This window comes from Vicugna pacos, chromosome 18, assembly GCF_048564905.1.
Source record: "Vicugna pacos chromosome 18, VicPac4, whole genome shotgun sequence".
NCBI classification, from domain to species: domain Eukaryota; kingdom Metazoa; phylum Chordata; class Mammalia; order Artiodactyla; family Camelidae; genus Vicugna; species Vicugna pacos.
In genome coordinates, this window is record NC_133004.1 from 42,762,524 (window position 1) to 42,784,048 (window position 21,525).

A 21,525-nucleotide genomic window follows, 5' to 3' on the forward strand; every position below is an offset into this window, starting at 1 on the left:
GCCAGCTCTCCCTGGGAGGGGAGGGCGGGCCGGTTTCCCGGACGCCAAGGAGCAATCGCCGCAAACCCGCCCGCCGGCGCCCGCTCAGGTGAGTGCAGCGGCGGCCCGCGAGGTGGGACGGGCGCCCCCGCCTTTCCGGGCAGGTTGGGGCGGCAGAGAGCAGCAGCTGTTTGCCCGGCGCGCGGGGCGGTAGGAAGGGGCAGTGCTCCCGCTGTGCTTCCTGCACACCCGGCGGCGCTGCCCCCGCCCCCATTTATCCCCCCACACCCCTCCCCGCCAGCGCAGCAGACAGGTGACACCCCCACCAGCCTTTGCGCTGGAGTGACTTCAGAAGTGACTCGGGTCGCTGAAGCCTGGCAGATTTAAAGGATCGAGCTGCGAGGAGGGCGTCTGTCCCTCCTCTGGGCAGTGGTGAGAGCAAATCTGCTTGTCGTGGGATTAGCTTGGGCAGATGGTCAGGGCCCGGTGCTGAGATGCTACCGGTGGCAGAGCAGGGGGCCCACCTGTCGCCCAAGTGAACCAGAATGAAACCAGGCTGACCAGCCGAAATGATGGAGGTCAGGGGTTCATGATCAGAGCTGCTGGCTCAGGGCACCCCCTGCTTTTCAGGAAGGACTCAACCACCATGCGTGTCCTGTTGTTTTCTCCCACCTCTTTGTACCCTGTTGTCGCAGTCCAACCGCCCCCACATTTGGCAGGCAGTGAGCCATTTTAGTAGCTAGGGTTTTCTGTATTCACAGAAGGTGGGAGTGACAGGGTGTGACAGGAAAGCAAACCAGCCAGAAGCCTTGCAGGAAGGACTCCTGAGGCAGACTGGGAAGTAAATACTACAGATGTTCCCTTGGGACCATGTCCCTCCCTCTACCACACCACACCCTACTCCCTCCACCCCCACCTTCCCTTAGGCACCTTTTTGTCTCTGAAGGGATCTGTTAACATACCCAACAGAAAGACAGATGGCTCTGAGGGTGGTGAGCAGGCCTTCTGAGCGAAATGTCAGAAGGTCCAGCTGGAATTCATTGTGCAGAAGTTGTTGGTGAATTGGAGGCTGCTTTCTTGGAAGATGTTGCCTCCATCCCTTCACTCCTGCAAAACAAAGAAATCTCAGGATCCCAGAATTCTGGGACTTAAACTCTAACCTCCCTTTCGAGAGTCCTCTGACCCAGTGACTCTGGACAGGTTACCCGATCACCTCCCAGACAGGAAGTGGCATGTGAGAAGTTAGGACCACATCCCAGCAGGGGTGGAAAGGAGGTGGGTCCGACCAAGGGTGTTCATCTCGTGTCATCTTTAGCTGGGAACTCATGGGTGACTGGGTCTCCATTCCAAGGGGAGTTTGCAAACAAAACCCCTACCCCATCCATTCCCTGCAGTAGAGTCTTCTGTTAGCTGCCAGGAGGCTCAATTATGTCTATGTGGAAATTACTGCTTAGTCATTTCTCTGAAGGAAAGTGTATCCAATACGAGTTAATATCCCATTCATTGAGCTCAACCTGCAGGCTGAGCCTGACTTAACTGGCTACTTACACAGTGACCTGTGAGCCGAGAAATATCTTTGAAGACTGGATTTACATTACAAATTTCATCATGGTAACCGACATCCCCTTCTCCCCCACTCCAAACACCCACACATCCTCCACTTAGTTTCTACTATTGACAGTTCACAGTGCTTGCTCTATCACATACCTGTCTACCTGTTAAGACCTTACTTTCAAGCTTAAGTCATGGATGATATTTGGCTTCTTTGGAGCTGCAGTTCTGTCTTAGCTTAGGGAGTTGGCTATGTGGTACCTGTAGGTGGTGATGATTTTCTGTGACTCTGAATGAACACCTACTATGTGCAGAGCACTGGGAAGTACAGAGGGAATGGAGAGGCTGAAGACTCAGATAGACCAAGAAGGGATTTGACTTTTTTGTTTTTAAGAGACAGAAGCTAAGTGGCAGTTTGTGATGGCAAATGCCATGTAATAAAATGACTTCAGTGACATGCACGGGGTCTTCCTGGGCACTGAGCACTTTATTATAACTCTGTACCTGTATTATCTCATTCATTTCTCACAACTACATAAGTCGTTCGGTATTCCTTTCTGCCTTATACAGATTAGGAAATCGAGGCACAGCGAGGTTAGCCCTTAGGCTTTGGGTGGTGCAGTGCTAGGAAGTGGTGGAGTCAGGAATCAGGTTGCCATGGTCTGGCGCAGTACAGACGCTGCAGGGGGAGAGCGGAACCTCAGGCCTGACCAAGGAGGAGTGGAGGGGCATCTGGGGATTGCCACAGCTCTCCCAGGGGTCCCAGCTCAGGCACCTGAACTCAGGTGTCAATTTTCAAATGGCTTTAGAAGGCTAATGTCCTAAGTCCCCATGTGTTTGTCCTGGTGGTGGTGCCCTGGGTGGAGAGGTCAAGCTTCTCCAATCCTGGTGAGGCTCCCCCCCTTTCCCCCCAACCTGTCCTCTTTGTGCACTTCCTGTCCTGCGTGTTTCCCAAAGCTTGTCACTTCGTTCACTTCCCTGCTTCCTGTTCCTCGTGCTTAAGTCACTTCCTCTCCCACCCGCACTCCTTCTTGGGGTTTGTCAGACACACTTTGTTCTAAAAGAACCTAGTTGCTTGTAGCAGATGCTCCTCTTTTCAGATGAGTTCCATCCATGTTGTCATCCATGTTGTCACGCTTTCTGAAGTGTCCTTGTGCCCCAGCGGGTCTCAGGAGCAGAACAGCCTGGCCCCAGCCTCGAGGCATCCAGACTGTCTGTCTCCTGGTGGCTCTGGCTTCCAAAGCAGACTGGCCGTGTCCTCCCCTTGGGGCAGTGATCAGTCTTGGATGCAGGAACTGCCCTGTCAGACTGAGCTACTCGCTGTGATCCCCCCTCCCTCCCCTCACCCCCCCAACCCCCTGCCCTCATCCAGCTGCTCTGTTTTACTGCTGTGGTCTGGCCACTTGTTCCCCCTCCCTCCACCACCAGAGCCCCAGGAGGTATGCCCCAGGGAGCAGCTGCACCATCAGCCCCCCCCAGGGGGGGCATTGATAGAGCCCCCCTCCCCCCCAAAGCAGAAAGGAAGAGGGAAAAGGGAACCTGAGAGGAGAATGGCAGAGAAAGAGGGGTGGGGGAAGAGAGGCAGGTGGTCAAACAAGGAGGGTGAAGACAGACCCCTCACATCCCCGCCACGCGCACCGCCTTGGCTCTCCCGCAGGACCAGCCCACCAAACCCATAGAGGGAGGTCACATGGGACCAGCATGAGGGGGGTCCCTGGCAGCAGGATGTGCGTGTTGGGGATTCAACCAAATCCATAACTTTCCATTGATTCTTTTGGCAAGAAAGAGCTGAACAAAATATGACCGAATCACAACATTCATTAAATTGGGGACTGTGGATTTTAGGATATTACGTCTTTTTCTCTGTACTTTTTTGTATGTTTGAAGAAATCCCCATAATTGAGGGAAGGGAAAGCGAAGAACAGGAAAAGGCTGAGAATGGGGAGCTGGGCTCTGTCCCTGCTTTGCTGGGGCCACTCAGCCTGTCGTCTGGACAGAGTTTTGCCTCTTGCAGCAGGAGACAGTCAAGGCCGGGGTTCTCAGGCCCTGCCTGGCCTGGGTGTCCCTGGGGCTGGGAGCCTAGACCAGGCCCGCTGACCCTCGCCCTCCTGCTGCTGTCTTCCCGCAGCCCCCGCGGTCATGCCCAGCTCGGTGCTGTGGGCGGTGGACCTGTTCGGGAGGGTGTTCACGCTCTCCACAGCCGGGCAGTCCTGGGAGCTGTGCAGGGACGCCCAGCTGGAGTTCAAGCGGGTCAGCGCAGCCACCCAGTGCTGTTGGGGCATTGCCTGCGACAACCAGGTCTACGTGTACGTGTGCGCCAGCGACGTCCCCATCCGCCGCCGGGAGGAGGCCTATGAGAATCAGGTGGGGTCACGAGCCAGCGAGCATCTGGGTTTGCTGGGACACCGCGCCCCTGCATCCCCAGCTCCCAGCCCATACCCGCGTTCGTTTCTTCCATTCCTCGGAAGATTCAAGTGGTGTAGCACCCAGGATTGCTGGGGCCCAAGCCCCTGTTGTGTCCTCATCCAGGCAGCTGGCCAGGTCTGCACGGGATGGGCTCCAGGCAGGTTCCAGGGGCCCAGGTCGGCTGTGCCCTCTGCTGCTCGGGGCACTGTGGCTGGTGGCAGGTCCTCTGCCCTTCTGATGCTCTGGGCCTAAGGCTGGTCTCTGCCCCGACCACCAGCGCTGGAACCCTGTGGGCGGCTTCTGTGAGACGCTCCTGCCGAGTGACCGCTGGCCGTGGAGCGACGTGAGTGGGCTCCAGCACCGGGCGCTGGACGGGGTGGCGCTGCCCTCGCCGCATTGGGAGTGGGAGTCGGACTGGTACGTGGATGAGAATTTTGGAGGGGAGCCCACCGAGAAAGGGGTAGGTGAGCTCAGTTCCCGCCGTGGCTCCCTCGCGGGGAGGGGGCGCTTTTGGCTCAGCCAGTCCCCCCAGGGCTGTCCCCAGCACCCTGCACTCCCTGCTTGGGATCTGTGCGGGTGATGCTTCGGGCCATGCTGTTCCCTGCTCCTCTTCCGTCCTGCTCCCCGCTCCCCTGGCTCTTTCACTTCTTCCTCAACAGCCTGACACGGTCGCCCTCCCCACCTTGGTATTTCAGGGGTGGACATATGCCATCGACTTCCCCGCCACCTACACGAGAGACAAGAAGTGGAATTCTTGTGTCCGGCGGCGGAGGTGGATCCGGTACAGGAGATACAAGTCCCGGGACGCCTGGGCCAAGGTCTGGGAGCCTGTGTGGCCCGGGGTGGAGCAGGGCCAGAGGGCAGTCCCACTCTCCCCGCCTGTGCCCGGCACACCAGGCCCACCCTGGGACCTGGCCTTTGACTCTTCCCCATTGGGATGGCTGCAGTCCTGCGTGTTCCTTCGTTTGGGAGATGGCCGCACAGGGAGCCGGCCCAGGCTGTGGCCCAGGACAGCACAGAACTTGTCTTGACCTGGTCTCCGGGCCACCCTGTCCCAGGCGGAGGCTCAGTCTGTGCTGTGATGCCTCCCCTTTCCCCCGCAGGAGCCACTCTTGTATTTTTCAAGTGACCTAGAAAAACCAACTTAGGGACACAAGGTCTGGACTGGGGTCCTACGGGACCTTGAATGAGAGGAAGGCCTCAGGCCCTCACCCGGCCTCTCTGCAGGGTCTGTGCCCAGAGGTGGGGCTGCCAGCCCAGCCTGCTGGCCTCTTGGGCTGGGAGCTGCCAGAGGGCCCGGAGACGGCCGTTGTCACGGAAGGCTAACCTGGCGGGACCGTGTTCTGTGATCAGCCCCCTTCTAGGTGGGATGGAGTCACAGCGGTCAGGCCATCACGAAGCACAGAGCTGAGCCCCTGCGTGTGCATCTGCCTTCCATGCTGGGGCAGCAGTGACCTCCTGGGGATGGCAGCCCAAGCCTGGTGGCCAACAGAGGGAGGACAGGGCAGAAGGGACCCAGGGCCAGGAGCCCTCTGTCAGGATGCTGCCTTCTCTGGGAAGTCAGCTGGGGCCAGGCTGGAGGACGGAAGGCGGCGTGCTGGGGGAGTGGGGAGCAGGCACGCTGGAGGGAAAGCGGACGGGCGGTGTGCGGCATGTCCCCAGGTCCAGCAGGAGGGGAGGACTGCTGCCTCCTGTCCCAGGTGCCCACAGATGCTGACTGCTACTTCCTGCCACCTAATTTCAGATTCCGGCTGAGGATGACCCCCAGCAACTGCCTGATCCCTTCAACGACATCTCTGTGGGGGGCTGGGAGATCATTGACGAGCCCGTAGGCCGCCTGTCTGTGTGGGCCGTGTCACTGCAGGGAAAGGTGAGGCCTGTGCCCCCTGGTGCCCTGGACCAGAGGTGAGGAGGCTGGTCTGCCAGTGTCCTCCCAGAGGTGGGGGGAGGAGGAGGGCTGCCCTCGAGACCTTCTCACCTCCTGTCCCCACAGCTGGGGATACCCTGAGCAGGCAGCCTGTACCTGGGGTCCCCAGAGTCCCCACTCCTGTGGATCCTGCTGTCCTGTGGACCTTCTGGGTCCTGCTCCTCCCAGGAGACTTTGACCTTCCACCCATTCCTGGTCCCCGCCTGTCCCTCCTCTGAGCCCCGGAGCACTGATCAGGGCCCACCCTGAGCTCAGATACCATGAGTATTGTCTCCTGAGACAGATTCTCAGCTCCCTGCCAGCGCCCTTGTGGTACCTCCTACACAGCAGTCTCTAGTAGTATTGTGGATGGGTGAGCAGATGGTGATTGACGGTTTGGGGGTGGGTAGGGGTGGATGGATGGGTGAGTGGGTGAATGGGTGTATGATGGATGATGGATGGATGGATGGCTGGCTGTTTGGATGGGAGGATGGGTGGGGGGCTTGGGGGGTAGATGTTTAGAGAGGAGAGGGGATTCTTCTCTCAAGGAGTCTGTGAACTAAGCAAAGGAATACAACCCACCCCTGACAGCAGCAGTGACAGGGGTGGTCCCGTGTGCTAGCGACCCCACCCTTACTTTGGCTGTGGCTGTAGAGTATACTTGATGACTATTCAGTTCTCTTAACGCAAACTGACCAAAATTCTCCGGTTGGCTTTGGAACAGCAACCGCAGGTTTTTATCAGGCTTACCTCCTGGTCCCGCTTGGTCTGGGCTTAGATCCACGCACAGTTGTCGCCTCTGAGCCATGTGAAGGGTGGTGGGGAGCTGGCCCGGGATAGCCAGCGCCCTGATCCAGGGGTCACCTGGTTGCAAAAAGAGGGGAGAACGGGTTGGAAAGTGGTGCCGGCTGGGAGCCACCCCTGCTCTGCATCACTCCTGACATCCATAAAAGGTGTGACTAGGATCCTGGGCTCAGGAGGAGCTGGGCAGGCAGATGGCCCCCAGGTGAGCAGGTAGCACAGGGGAGGCTGCCAGAGCGGGAAGGCTGCTGTCATCCAGGTGCTGATTGATTTACTGAATCAGGTGTTTGAAGAAGCACCCAGCAAAACATCATGTGCACAGCGGGGCAGGGGAGCTCCATAGCACATGCATTTGTGAGCAATGGTGGTGATGAGGGAGGGTTATCACCAGTCTACTCTGTTTTCTATTTTTCCCTTGGAAAATACTGTCCAAACTAAATCACTGAACATGTTTTTTTTTTATTGTAAGTGAGATCCTATCCCACCATTCACAAATGTTAAGGCAGTCTGTTTAGATAGCATAGAATTTAAGGTTTATAAATAAAATTAATATGAGTAATAAATCTCACTAACTAATAAAGAATTTTAAAAAGAAAAAAAACACAAGGTGATGGGGTTGGAGGGCTGTGGTCCCCAGCGTGAAGACAGCTCCCTGGAGGGGGTCCCCAGCCCTCCAGGACCGCACAGCAAAGTTTAGTCCCCTCCAGATGAAATGAGCCAGACAGTTTGGACAGTAAGAGCAAATGGCTCAGCCATAAATACTGTATTATGCTCCCTCTCTTCAGCTTAAGAAATGGACGTTTTAGACATTCCTGTGTAGGGACCTGTGTGGTTTTCTCACTTCACCAGGGGTCTCCAGCTTCCTTAGGGGTCTCCAGCTTCCTTAGAGATGGGTGTCCTGAGAGCGTGTTGCCACTAGGGGGCGCAGGACACTCGGGCTGGGGCTGAAGTTCCCACAAGACAAGCAGAGGACAGATGAGGTCTGTTCCTCTAGGACCGCCAAAGTCCAGGTGTCGGTGTCACGATCCCATTTTTCAGCAGGAGTGGGGAGTCATCTAATCTGACTCGAGGATCCCGGCGGCAGTGGGGGCAGGGTGAGCGAGGTCAGGAGGATCCGGTCATCCTGGTTGCCGGTCCCCTGGAGACTCCACGCTTGGCCCGTACACATGCTGATGTTAATACAGCCAAGCCTGGGCAGCTGATCTGGCCACGGAGCTCTGGAATCACCCTGCCTGACCCTCCCTCGGGTCTCTCCCGCCACCCAGGTGTGGTACAGAGAGGACGTCAGCCACCCCAACCCCGAAGGCTCATCGTGGTCCCTGGTGGACACCCCGGGGGAGGCGGTTCAGATCAGCTGTGGGCCCCACGACCTGCTGTGGGTGACACTCTGGGAGGGACAGGCCCTGGTCCGGGAAGGAATCAACAGGAACAACCCTAAAGGTGGGCAGCCCTGCACCCGGTGCTGGGAGAGGTGGGGGCAGGGGGGCGCCCAGCTCCTTCCCCGAGCTCTCGGTGACGGGCCACCTGTGCTTTCTTCTGGGCCGAGCAGGAAGTTCTTGGTCCATCGTGGAGTCTCCCATGTCTGAAAACGGGATCATGCACGTCTCCGTGGGAGTCGGTGTGGTCTGGGCTGTCACCAAGGACCGGAAAGTAAGGCGGGGTCCCTGGGGGCTGGGTCTGAGGGCTCCATTTAATGTAGAGGGTTTGTGGGGTTTTTTGTTCTCAGGAGTGTGGTTAACCTTTAGAACAAATCCAAAATCAGCCAAGCACTGTGCGTTTGCTGTTGATGTCTTGGTGATCTCCAAAGGGTTTGGTGCCCCCGCTGCGTGTGTCCCTGTACCAAGTGCAGAACAACCAACTTTATCGCTGGATAGGCCATAACATTTCAAGTAATCAGAAAGTAGTTTTCTGAAACCCTCAGCCAGCTGAATGGGCCCCCTTGCTCCTGGCCAGAGCTCGTCATTCTTACTTTATCAGAGGCAGGTCCAGTAAAATAAGCTGACTTCACGTTGCTTCCAGGATCTCTTCCTGACCCCAAGTCAGGGGCACCCCACAGCTTCCAGGGGGGTGGGTCACTCACTCGTCTGAGTCTGTCTCCAGTGCTGAAGTTCCCTAAGTCTCAGGCCACGTGCTGGCCTGAGAAAATACAGACAACTGTCCCCTCCATGGGTCCCTGAGCACCCCACTTCCCAGAGACCAGAACTTCTAAGCCTCTTACAAAGCAAGAGATTAAATGAGCAGAGAATGTGATGTATATGAACAATTCGCTTAGTCTTCAGACAAATATTCGTGCAAATTTTCTTTGGGTTAAGGAGACGTTGTAGACATTCTAGGTATTTTTATGAAAGGGCGTTGAGTGTTTCCTCCTGCAACCGGTCACCCCCAGAATGGGTAGGGGCAGTCATTGGGGGACGCAGCGGGGCCTGGGGCGGGGGTGGGGGGTGGCTGCCAGGTGAGCAATGGAGCCCCAGATGGGTGGGCTTGAGGGGAATTTGGTTGGATTTTAAGTATTTTTACAAGTTGATGTGAAAAAAGTTAGGTTTAAAGGGACTGTTTCCTAAAGCACTAAGAATAGATCCCAAATATGTTATTTCTTCAAATAATGAATTTAGAAAAATGGTTTTCCTCAATAATATCATTTGAGACCATTATCTGACATAGAGGCAGACTTGATTGGACAAAGCGGTCTTTTCCAAGCGTCCAGCCTGAGCTAAGGTGGGGGTTGCACCCAGGTTCATGGGGGGCGGGATGTCACCGGTCAGCCCACAGGTCAGGGTCTGGGTTTGAGATGCTGCCTGCCAGCTAGCACCCAGGAAGCTCCTGCCTCCTGCCCTCACAGTGCAGTCAAACAGCCGACACCTTGACTTCTGCAGGGGCAGTGCCCAGAGCCAGAGGATGGGCGGGACCTACCAGGACAGGTGTGGCCGGGAGCAGGTGACCCTCAGCCCTGTGGGATGGAGCCGAGCCCAGGGGACGCCGCAGCAGGGGTGTGGGGAAGAGGGACTCGGATGGAGGATGTGCTGTGCTCATTTGTGGCGTGAACCAAGGGACGAAATCATTCGTTCTTCCCCAGCCTTAAAAAGCCTTCTGTTCCAGCGGTCCTCCAGGGAGGCTTGTTTCTTCTGACTTTCCCAGGTTTGGTTCCGAAGAGGCGTCAACTCTTACAACCCCTGTGGCACCAGCTGGATTGAGATGGTTGGAGAAATGATGATGGTGAACGTGGGGCTAAATGACCAGGTGTGTGCGTGGTTCTGAGCCCTGGCCCCTGGGGACCGGTCGGCAGCACAAGTGTCAGATCTGGGGCCCTGGCTGCTGCTTGCTGTCCCTCTCCACTGGGGATGCTCGTGATGCCATCATGGGAGGGCTCGCAGGGGGCTGCTTCCACCTGAGTCCCGCAGCCCCCACCTGCCCTGGTCCCTCTCCAGAGGATTCTCAGAGCAGTGGCAGTGAGCACTGAGCTGGGGGAGGGACATGCATCCTGGAGCCGGGCAAGCTTTTTAAGAAATATTTGGGTGAAATCAAATCACCGAGTAGAGGATGAAACAGATCTTCCAACTCTGTAGCTGCAGCGTCTCTGAAGCATCCCATGTGTGGTCCCACAGCGTAGCCCCGGCTTGTAGGTGATGTGGTTTGGCTACTTTTAAGACTCAAAGTGTGAGGGTGACACCTTTCCCGTTGCACTAGAAGCTCTTCCTGGGGTGGGAGGATGGCCTTTCCTGTGCCCCCATGTCCCCCGTCACCCACCCCGGTGATGAGCCGGGCCCGCCGAGGTCAGGGGCGAGACAGGCGCTAGCTGGTGCTCACAGGACTGAGCACTCAGGCTGGACCGCCAGGACCAAGTGATGGAGACGCCGCAGGCCTCCCGGCAAGGCCACCTGGGGCTGCGGCTCCGCCTTCAGGCAACCCCAAGGCTGAGGCCCCAGATGGGCTGCTCCCTGGCCCCTCCCCTGCCTGGCACACCTTCTGTCCTCAGTGCCCAAAGGCAGAGGGCAGGAGGCCCACTTGGCCACTTTTCCCATAGAATATGGGGTCAGAATCGAGGAGGTTATTTTGCATCTTTGAAAAGACCAAGACCAGGCTCTGAGTTCACTTGGGGAGCAGCTCCTGCCCACCAAAGGCCACATGGAAGAAGGGGACATAGGTGGACCTCGTGTTCCGACAGTGCCCACCCCTCCTCTGGACCCCATATCCCCAGAGTCCTGGGTCTGCCTGAGGCCGAGGAGCCAGGACGGGGCCCCTGCTTCTCCTGAGCTTGTGCTGTGGCCAGTCCTGCGCCCACCTCACGGCCCCTAACACACACACACTCAGGGAACCCCTGCCCGCATTGGCAGCCCTGTCCTCCAGACTTGGGGTGCCCTCCCCACCGTCGTCCTCCCCCAACATCCCCAAAGGGAAGGGAGCCCCCCCAGTCTGCTCTGGCCTCCTCTTTGACAGCACCTCTCTGTTCCAGGTCTGGGGCATCGGCTGGGAGGACCGGGCCTTGTACTTCCGTCAGGGTGTCACCCAGAGCGAGCTCAGCGGGAAGACGTGGAAGGCCATCGTCGCCGGCCGGGAGTGTGACCGCTCGCACTCTGGCAGCTCGTCCAGCCTCCTCAGGTGATCGAGGTGGCGGGGCCCCATGGGGTCGGTCCGGGAGGGCTGCTGGCAGCCTCGGTGGACGGTGTCAGGAAGGCCTCTCAGCTGGACACTGGGCTTTGTCCCAGGCAGGAGAAAACCAGGTCCTGACCCACGAGAGCCACGGCCTCCTCCCTTCCAGTACCCAGTGTCCTTCTCGGCCCAAGGCGGGAGCGAGGCCGGGATGTCCATCCATGTGGGAACCAGGGACGGTTCCTCAGCAGGGCTGGCCCGCTGGTCCTGAGGCCTCGAGGTCGGGGAGAGGACGAGCTTCTCCGCAGGGAGGGTGCTCAGGCCCCTGTCAAAGGAACGCTGGAAAGATGGAGGGTCTCTCTCATCTGGAGCAGGGACCTCAAACTTGGACCTGCCCCAGAATCACCTGGTGGCCTCATTCCTATGGATTTCCACCCCCTACCCCAGAGCTTCTTTCTTGAAATTTTGCATTTCTTGCAAGGTCCTAGGTACACTGCCGCTGCAGTTCTGGGGACGACACCTTGAGATCCCCGGGGCTGGGGAGTGTGGATGCGTCCTGGCCCTGCCCGCTGGCTGTTAGAACACAGCAGATGACTTAGCATCTCAGCTGGGCGTATTTTAGCTCCATGATGGAGAAGGCGCCCCCAGTACCCACCTGCCTGGTCCCACGGCACAGGGGCCCTTGGCACTGCACTCCCCAGCCGGCCACACTCCTGTCCGCAGCCTGGGCTCTGCTCGGCCCCTGGTCCACACCCCTCTGCTCCCCCAGCTTGGTGGTCAGCACTTGGCTGCACCGTTAGCCCAGAGATGCTGGGAGGCCAGCCAGGCAGGGTCTGCTCACACTTACCTGAGGGTTTAGGCTCTTCAGCTGGTGGTCCTCAAACAGCACATTGGAGTCAGCTGAGAACTTCACAAACCACTGATGCCAAAACTTCACAACCCTGGATTTGGCTATGGCTTCTTATTTATGACACCCAAGGCATGAAAACTAAAGGAAAAACAGATAAATCAGACTTCATCAACCTTAAGAACTTCTGTGCAACAAAGGACACTATCAAGAAAATGAAAAGACAATCCCCAGAATGGAAGAGAATATTGGCTAATCACATGTTGGACAAGGTCTAATACCTAGACTAGAAAAAGGGCCCTCACAACGAACAACAGAAAGAGAAACGACTCAAAGAAGGCAAAGGACTTGAACAGACATTCCTCCAAAGCAGCATGCGAACGATGAACATGGTCATGAGTCATCAGGGAAATGCGAATAAACCCACAATGAGATACCGCCTCCCGCCCCACAACTGATGTAATCAGAAAGGAAGACAGTAGCGCGTGTTAACAAGATGTGGGGACACTGGAACTCTCCTGCGCTGCTGGTGGGGGTGGAAGACCAGCCACTTTAGAAAATAGGCCGGCAGTTCCTCAAGAAGTTATGGATAGAGTTACTAGATGACCTAGCCATTTCCCTCCTGGGCAAGTACCCAGGAGAACCAAAAACAGATGTTCAAACAAAATTGGTACAGGAATATTTATAGAAGTGCCCTTCACAGCAGCCAAAATGTGGAAACCACTCAAGTGTCCTTCAGTGGATGAATAGGTGAATAAAACGTGGTGTGTCATACAATGGAATATTACTTACCAATAAAAAGGAACGAAGTATTGTCTACAACACAGATCAACCTTGACATCATCACACTGAGTGACAGCAGCCAGTCACCAAAGGTCACATGCTGTATGATGCCGTGTATGGGAAATGTTCAGAAATGGTGGACCCCACGGAGACAGAAAGCAAATTAGTGGTTGCCAGGGGGTTAGAGGAAAAGAGGAGGATGGAGAGTGACCTCTCATGTATAAGGTTTCCGTTTAGGCTGATGAGAAGTTTCTGGAACTCGGTAGTGGTTGCCCAACATTGTGAATATTACTTAATGCCACTGCATTTTATGATTTTAAATGGTACGTGTATTTTACAAAAAAATAATAATAATAATACTGCCAGATTTTGACCCAAGACATACTGATTCTAGGTGTGGCCAGAGGCCCTTTTAAAGTTCCTGAGGTTCCAGCTCCCTGGGGAGCAGGTTTTCATGTGTGTGTGTGTGTGTATGTGTGTGTGTAGCACAGAGAGGCTGTGACTTGTCCAGGGGGTCACACAGCATGTGTGAGGGAGTCACAGGTCTGCCCCTCTCCTTCTAGCGCTGGCTGCTTCTTTGGCGACGAGGTGAGGGGCAGCGGCGAGTCCTGTGGGCCCAGTGACACAGATGCCTGCTCAGAGGCCGAGAAACCCGGGCCTGACCCGGACATCGGCGGGACTGCGGAGTGTGGCGTGGAGGTCGCCGGCTCTGCCTCCGCCCCAGCTGAGCTGCCCTGGACCAACATCGACCTGAAGGAGCCCAAGAAAGGACCCAGCCACTCGGCCCCCGGCTTTCCCGAGACCCCAGACCTCTCCTCGCTGGGCCTCCTCCCGCTGGGCTTGGAGGAGCCCTACAGCGCCGACTACCCCCCACTGTGGGCCTGGGTGTCAGGAGGAGGCTGTGCCGTGGAGGCCCACGCCGTGGTCAAGTGGTTCACCGTCCAGTCGGGTAAGGGCGGCCCAGCACCCCAGAGGGTACCCCTGGGGGACAGAACAGGCCCCCAGCCCAGCCAATGCCCCCACCGTGCTCATCTAGTCTCTCTGGGGCTTCCAAGACCAGCCGGGGACGTCGGAAGAGGGAGCGTCAGCCCAGTCCCCTCCCCCGTCCCAGCAGTGGTGGTGTTCTGGGCTGAACTGGGGCAGGGGGCGAGGGGACATCAGCTTTCCCATCAGGGTGAACGATGAGAGGGAGGGCTCACGGGATGATTTACAGAGGTGGTAGCTTTCTTAGAAAGAGCTGGTTAAAAAAAAATAAAGGGAGGCCTCACTGGCCAGGCGCCTGGCCCTGAGGCTCTGGCCGGCCCGCAGGCCTGTCCCCCTCGGTGCAGACGCTCTCGTTATCCATCACGCCCGCCCAGACCGCCGCCTGGCGGAAGCAGATCTTCCAGCAGCTCACAGAAAGGACCAAGCGCGAGCTGGAGAACTTCCGACACTATGAGCAGGCCGTGGAGCAGGTGGGCTGTTTCCCACCGGCATTCACTGAGTGCCTGCTGGACGCCCACCCCGAGATGGGTAGGAGAGAGAAGAGGGGTGCATCCATCCCTCGGTGTGGCCGTCTGGGATGTAAAGCCATCCCTGGAGGCCCTTGTAGATTCAAGGAAGAAAAATCTACAAGAACCTACAAGTTCAGGCACCACTGTGTCCCAGGCACAGAGGACCTGGCCACATCTTGGCTAGTGGCACAGGATTGAGCCTCTGGAGACTGGCAGGCCAGGAGTGGGTCCCAGCTTTGCTGCTGACTCACTGTGACCCTGGGCCAGGCCCAGAACTTACCTGGGCCTCAGTTTCCCCATCCCCAGCACAGGGTAACAGAACCGATCCCGCAGATTGAACCAGGAAGTTATTCAGAGAATTCACTAGCTCCAGGCTCAGTACCTGTCAGGGGTCTGATAGGATCACTTGTGTCCTTAGGGTGAAGAGGGGGAGTTGGGAGTGCCGAGAGGGAGCCCCCGGTGAGGCAGTGAAGGGACTGGGGGCCAGGGTGGCCCTGGGGTGCTGGGAACTGGGCCGGAATCTGGGGGCCCAGTTGTGACTCTGTCCCCTCGCCCCCTGGGGTTTGTGCCACAGTCGGTGTGGGTGAAGACGGGGGCCCTGCAGTGGTGGTGTGACTGGAAACCGCACAAGTGGGTGGACGTCCGAGTGGCCCTGGAGCAGTTCACGGGGCACGACGGGGCTCGGGACAGCATCCTCTTCATCTACTACGTGGTCCATGAGGAGAAGAAGGTGGGGGGACGCCATAGGGGGAGGAGCAGCAGTGGGAGGTCTGGGGAAGGGGAGCCCACGGGAGGGGGTGCAGGGACGGCCCTGAGACACTGGCCCCAAGGTGCTCGGCCCAGGACCGTGTGCGGCGTCTGCAGAGCGCTGGCCCATGGTAGCGGCATCCCGGGCTGGTCCATGGCGGGCAGGTGTGTGCCAGCTTCACTCCCAGCTGCTGACAGGCCTTCGCGTTCCAGAGGAGAAATCAGGCTCAGGGAGGCTGAGCTACCCACCCCTCTGGGGCTGGGGCTTGAACCCAGTCCATCTGGTTCTAAGTGCCCTTGTCAACATCAAAAACATCTCTAAGGCTTTTGCTCACGAATGAGGCCTCCACACTGGAACCTGCCCACTGACCACCAAACCTCGGGGGGCCCTGAGACCGCCTCTGGAATCGGGAGTCCCCGGACGGCCCTGTCCATCCACCACGCGGGGGCTCTGCCCAGAGGCCCACAGTGCCCCCAGCCCCGCAGGCCCCTGCTCTGCCTGTGACAGCCGTGCCCCTGGCCTCTGTGAACAGTATGTCCACGTGTTCCTCAACGAGGTCACGGCGCTGGTCCCCGTGCTGCACGAGGCCAAGCACTCCTTCGCCCTGTACACCCCCGAGAGGACGCGGCAGAGGTGGCCTGTGCGCCTGGCCGCCACCACCGAGCAGGACATGAGCGACTGGGTAAGTGGACGGGGTCCCGCAGCCCGGGGTCAGGGAGCCGCCCAGCTGGGCTGCCGGCCGCCCCCTTCCCAGCGCTGACCAGCCCGTGCCCCTGTCAGCTTGCCCTGCTCAACCTGTCCTGCTGCGAGAGCCGGAGGGTCCACGGCCGCCCCTCCCCGCAGGCCATCTGGTCCGTCACCTGCAAGGGGGACATCTTCGTGAGCGAGCCCAGCCCGGACCTGGAGGCCCCCGAGCGCCTGCTGCCCTGCGACCAGATGTGAGTGGGCTGCATTCCCTATGGGGCTGGGGCCTGGCCACCCCGCCCGAGCTGGGTTCCCACTGGCTGGCTGGTTCCCAGGCCTCGAGTCTTCCTGGGCCTGTGCAAGGGTCCCCAGAGGGCACACGGACCCTCACTGTGTGCTGAGGGGTGAGGCAGGCGTGGCCCTGCAGGCAGCATTTAAAATCACGAGATGGAGTGGGGCCACCTGTCGGGGGCAGTGTGAGCAGAGTCCTGGGGTGCCTGGCATTTTGGTTGGGGAAGTGGAAGGGGACCCAGCAGAGGACTCAGGCTTCCTGATTCTGTCCTGACACTGTCCCCAGAGCCCATGAGGACCAGAGGGACATAGGGAAGGCCAGGAGGGAGGGAGGGTGGATATCTGACCTTTATCTGCTTTTGGCGGCCCTGTGTGCCCGGTGCCTAGTTGGACAAGTCGCCTTTGGGGGCAGTTGCAGGGCCTCCGCCTGCAAGAGGGTGACCCAGGAGGCCATGCTGTCACCGCACAGCCTGTCACTGACATCCTTGCCGTCTGCCGGCCCATGGAGGGGCTCATTCTGCTCTACCATGACCGGCCGACCCTGGCCCCAGAGGGCAGGGTGAAACTTGAACCACTGACCTGGACCCTGTCCACCCAGCTCCAGGGGTCAGGGGCTCCTGAAGCCTCGCCCGCAGGGGCCTGACCATCTCCTGCGTGGCTCTCAGCTGCCTTCGCTGATTAATACCTGATGGAAAGCCAAGCAGGTTCCCTTGTCCTTAATAAAGTCTATCATTTGGAGGCTGAAGATGAGTGAAACAGAGGTCCCTGGGAGGCGATGGGGCAAAGCGGGGTAGAAGGCTGGAAAGTCCTGCTAGATGCGTTTCTCCCCACCCTCCTTTCTCCTCCAGGTTCTGGCGACAGATGGGCGGTCACCTGCGGCTGGTGGAGGCCAACAGCCGGGGCGTGGTGTGGGGCATTGGCTACGACCACACGGCCTGGGTGTACACGGGCGGCTACGGCGGAGGCTGCTTCCAAGGTGAGGGTGGCAGGACCCGCTCCCCGAGCCACGCCTCCCGGGCTGTCCCCCTCAACCCCGGCTGGCTTCCCTGCCCCATGCCAGAGTCGCCACCGCAGTGTTGACGCTCAGCTGACAGCTGCCTGACAGGTGACCTTCACCACTGCCAGCCTTCAAAGTCCTGGGGCCAGCTCACAAGGTGTGAGAACCGAGAGACCAGGCCTCGCTTCTGATCTACCTTCTGGGCACCCAACAGCTGTGCCAGATGCCCTGAGGATTCTAGAAAGATAGCTTCCAGGGCGCTCATTTCACAGACGAGGTCTCAGGGGAAGTTGGGGAAGCTGTAGGACCCCAGTCTCCTGATTCCCAGGCCTGAATTCCAGCCCCCCTTTAGATGGGTCGTGCCTTAGGGGCCAAGAGCTTGCTGAACCCAGGTGGACTCCCTGAGTTCTAAGAGGCAGGGTCCCTGTGCCTACTATTGGTAAATGGAGGCAGAATCAAATGCTGAAGTGGGACATTCCATGTCACAGCTCACACGCCCCACAATGAGGGGGGCTAACCCTGTAGAACTGTGGTCCACTAAGACCACAGGAACGCATGTCTGTGGTGGCTTAACAGCTTCCGTTTGTGAGGCAGGAATTACCTTTAGTCTCCATCTCCCAAATGAGGAAAGTGGGGCTTAGAGGGGTGATGTGAGTGGTCCAAGGCAACTTTATTAGTCAGGAGTGACTGGGTGGGCCTCTCATCTGCCCACCACCAGGTAAGTGGGATGGGAATGGGGGAGGAGGTGCCGCCGAGCACGGAGCTGGGGGTTCAGTGCACCACAGGCTCGTCCATCCAGGTTGTGCAACCCCGGGATAATCCCAGAGAAGAGAAACCCAAGCTGGCCAGGCCCTGTGAGATAAACCCACCCTCCCCATCCACTCTCCGGGTCCCGGGGTGCTTCATGCAGAAGCCCGAGTGCCCGGAGGGCAGGGGCGGGTCTGGCAGCCTCCTCTCCCCGCAGGCCTGGCCAGCAGCACCGGCAACATCTACACACAGTCGGACGTCAAGTGCGTCTACATCTATGAGAACCAGCGCTGGAACCCCGTCACCGGCTACACCAGCAGGTGAGCGGCTCGGGCGCCCATGGAAACACGCCCGAGGGGCACAGCCACGTCCCCCGTAGCATGAGAGCTGGCGTGCGGCCCCCGATGTGGAGCTAACTGGATCTTACCACTTACAGGACTTTTTCCTTGAATCTTTAAGTATAACACATGTGTTTATAACTCACTTATTGAGAGACGTCACATGCATAGAATGCATGAAACACGCATGTGTGTGGTGAGATGTGTCTGTGTGTCTATAAATACACGTGTAAATGTATAACCTGTAAATCTATGTGTAACAGATACAACTCTGTTTACATCATTGAGTTATCACAAGTCAAACTTTAGTGTGATCACTACCCAGGTCAAGAAATAGAACACTGCCACCCCCTCCCCATGCCCTCTGGTGCTTTTTGGGTAGGGGTGGCAGGTAGTTACTTAAGTTTCTTTTAAAGTTTTGCTGAATTTAAACTCCACCAAGTATCACAGCCTCCACCAAAATTATTTTCATTCTCCAAATGTGAGGCTTCGGGACGTGATAGTCAATATGCTAGGTTTAGGGCAGAAGCAGGGACACTATAAAATCTAAACTATACGCAGTTTTTCTTTTCTGCCCACTCAGCACGGAAACATATTTCTCATTACCCTGTCCTGGGGTATTTTGTTTGTTTGTTTTAGAAAGTAAGCAAGTTGCGGTATTTCTTAGCCTTTAAAGCCCACTGGAAGGCTTTGGGCCGGCCAGAGCAGTGGTTCTCAAACTTGAGACTCATCCCAGCCCAGTGTCGGGGCTCCTCCCAGACCCTGACTGTGGTTCTCTTCTTTCAATGGGCCCTGTTCCATATCCTTTATAATGAAACTATGATCCTAATTAGGGAGCTTTCCTGAGTGGTCGCAGCAAATATCTAGGAGGTAATGTGAACCCCAGAATTTGTAGCCAGAAATGCAGTGTGACTGGTGTCTGAAGTGGGAACTGTGCCCTTTAACTTGTGGGGACAGAGTGGTGTTGCAGTCCACCCAGTTGGTGCTGGAACAGCCAGTTCTCCACAGTGGGTGTACCGTCCACACTCTCACGGGCAGGGCATGCCCCACATCTTTGCTGGTTTCTTGTGTTTTAGCCACATTAGTGAGAGTGCAGCAGTATCTCCCACTTCTACCTTCTGTGTCCTGGGGGTTAACGAGGCTGAGCACATTTCATACATGTACTGGCACTTGGATGCCCTCCTTTGTGAAATGCTCCTTCAGGTCCCTGTCCTGTGTTTTGCTTGGATGATCTCTTTTTCTTGATTTGCTAGTGCTCTTTACATATGAAGGTGTGAGCCTTTTGTTACGTCTCCTGTTCTGCAGCTTGCTTCTCACCCTGTTAGTGATGACTTTTAATTATTAAATGTAGTCCTCTTGCTCATCCTGTTTTTTTACATAAAGTTAGGGCCTTTAAAAAATTCTCTTGAGAAATCTCATTAACCATGGGGTAAACTCCCATCTCTGGAACAGCAGTCAGCAAACTTTTTCTATAAAGGACCAGACAGTAAATGGTTCAGGTGTCATGGACCCTGGGACCCCTCTCACCACAACACACTCTGCAGCTGTTGCCTGAAAAAAGCATGTGAACAAATCAGCATCACTGTGGCCCAATAAGACATTATACCTCCGCACAAATTTGAATTGCATAGAATTTTCACATGTCCCGAAGCATTATACTTCTTTTGATTTTTTCTCAACCATCTTAAAATGTCAAAACCACCCTCAGCTTGTAGGCTGTGTCAAAACAGGCCTGAGGGTCATGGTTTGTTTATTCCTCTGTCTTGTCCAGTTAGATCTAGAGGCCCCCTGCCCCCCGGCCTGAACCCTCTGTTACATAGTCCCATTTGGTAGGAGTCAGGTGCTGTTGGGTTTTCACAGTCCAGGGACCCACACCATTTTTTGAAAAGACTGTCCTTCCCCATTGCATCACAATGGCCACCTTTGTCTTAAGTGTCCACGTGGGCAGTGGCTGTTCCCAAGCCCTTCTCTTCCGTGTGCCACTGGGCATCCTTGTGCTGTTCCAGCTGCCACCCCTCTATGGGAAGTTGTCATGGCTGGCTGTCAAAGCTTCTCATCTTCTTCATCCAGCTTTAGCTATTTCAGGATCATTTCTAGGTGAGTTTCAGAGGCAGTCTTCAAAAGGCACTGGGGTCTTGGTCAGGATGGCTTTGGATCTGTATTGATTTGGGTAGAAACCTTACATCACAATCCTAAATCTTCAAAATCTGGACACAATTTATACCTCCATTTATGTAGATCTTTAATTTCCACTTAATAAGTTCTTGTGATTTTCTCTATAGGGGTCTTGACATTTTTTATAAATGGTATTTCACATTTTTGGTGTATGATAAATGGCACAAACTTTTAAATTTCCTTTTGTGGGTCTTTCAAAATTGATGAAAAAAAGAAATACCAAATAACGTGAAGGATCAACTCGAATCACACCAACCAGAGATAGTAACCGCTATTAGCATTCTGGTCCATGTCCTCTGGCCCATCGCTGCACACGGGCGTGTGCCGGCGGGAGGCGGGCAGAGTCAGGCACATAAAGATGCCCTGTGCTGGCCTCCCAGCTCAGTCTCTGAGGGTGGGCCCGGCCTCTCTGACCTCTCTCCTCAGTCTCGGACGTGTAGACCGCGGGTGATCTTTCCCTGTCGTTAAAGGATTTCCTTGTGTGTAAATATTTGTGACTCTCTCTGTTCACCCCAGCAAATCAGGGTTTGAGCTCTTCTAAGGCAGCTGATACATGTTGCCTACATGTGTTCTGGAAGTTTCCGAATCGGCTGTGAGTAGCTAGGACCCACACGGGAGGCTGGCGCACTTCATCTCCCCGTCCTCCTCACTCCCTGCTTGGTCCTTGGCAGAGGGAAGGCGGCCCGGGCTCCCCAGCCCACACAGAGAGGGCAGCCGCCCCAGGGCCACGGCCACCCGGAGCCTGCCGCGAGTGTATCAGTCAGCGAGAGCCACTGTGACAAAACCCCACGGGCCGAGCGGCTCAAACAGTGGGGAGGCCACGAGGCCTGAGAGCAGGTGTCAGCGGGGTGACTGCCTTTTGAGGGCTGTGAGCGAGGATCTTTTCTGGCCTTGCTCCTGGCTTCCAGTGGCCTTGGGACTCCCTCAGCTGGTGGCAGCGTCACTCCCGTTGTCACATGTCCTTCTCCGTGTGTCTTCACGTCGTCTCCCCAATTTGGGAAACCTGGGTTCAAGTGTCCCTTCTCCGTAAGGACGGTTAGGCCCCTTCACTCCAGTGATGGTCTCATCTCAATTTGATCGTCTGCAAAGACTCTATTTCCAAATAAGGTCACACTCCCAGGTACTGGGGTTAGGGCTCCGTGTCTTTTCAGGTCACAAGAGAAAGATGGGAGGGGTCCCGGACCACACAACG

At 56.7% G+C, this 21,525-nt stretch overlaps 1 protein-coding gene across 3 annotated transcripts in view; it reads left to right on the top strand.

The window, feature by feature from the left end:
• The window catches only part of TECPR1 (tectonin beta-propeller repeat containing 1), a 27,813-nt gene continuing 6,288 nt past the window's right edge, over positions 1–21,525 (top strand). The window contains exons 1-16 of one of the 3 annotated variants that reach the window (XM_072943321.1): positions 1–88; positions 3,659–3,894; positions 4,214–4,396; positions 4,632–4,754; positions 5,681–5,806; positions 7,909–8,083; positions 8,193–8,293; positions 9,779–9,880; positions 11,094–11,239; positions 13,424–13,809; positions 14,169–14,314; positions 14,928–15,083; positions 15,634–15,783; positions 15,882–16,039; positions 16,925–17,052; positions 18,038–18,140. In XM_072943321.1, coding sequence (XP_072799422.1) covers positions 3,670–3,894; positions 4,214–4,396; positions 4,632–4,754; positions 5,681–5,806; positions 7,909–8,083; positions 8,193–8,293; positions 9,779–9,880; positions 11,094–11,239; positions 13,424–13,809; positions 14,169–14,314; positions 14,928–15,083; positions 15,634–15,783; positions 15,882–16,039; positions 16,925–17,052; positions 18,038–18,140 — 2,408 coding nt within the window. In that variant the 5' untranslated portion in view covers positions 1–88; positions 3,659–3,669. Of the gene's footprint in view, positions 89–332; positions 412–3,658; positions 3,895–4,213; positions 4,397–4,631; positions 4,755–5,680; positions 5,807–7,908; positions 8,084–8,192; positions 8,294–9,778; positions 9,881–11,093; positions 11,240–13,423; positions 13,810–14,168; positions 14,315–14,927; positions 15,084–15,633; positions 15,784–15,881; positions 16,040–16,924; positions 17,053–18,037; positions 18,141–21,525 lie in introns of those variants that run through there. The other 2 variants (XM_072943323.1, XM_072943322.1) reach the window with 2 other exon arrangements.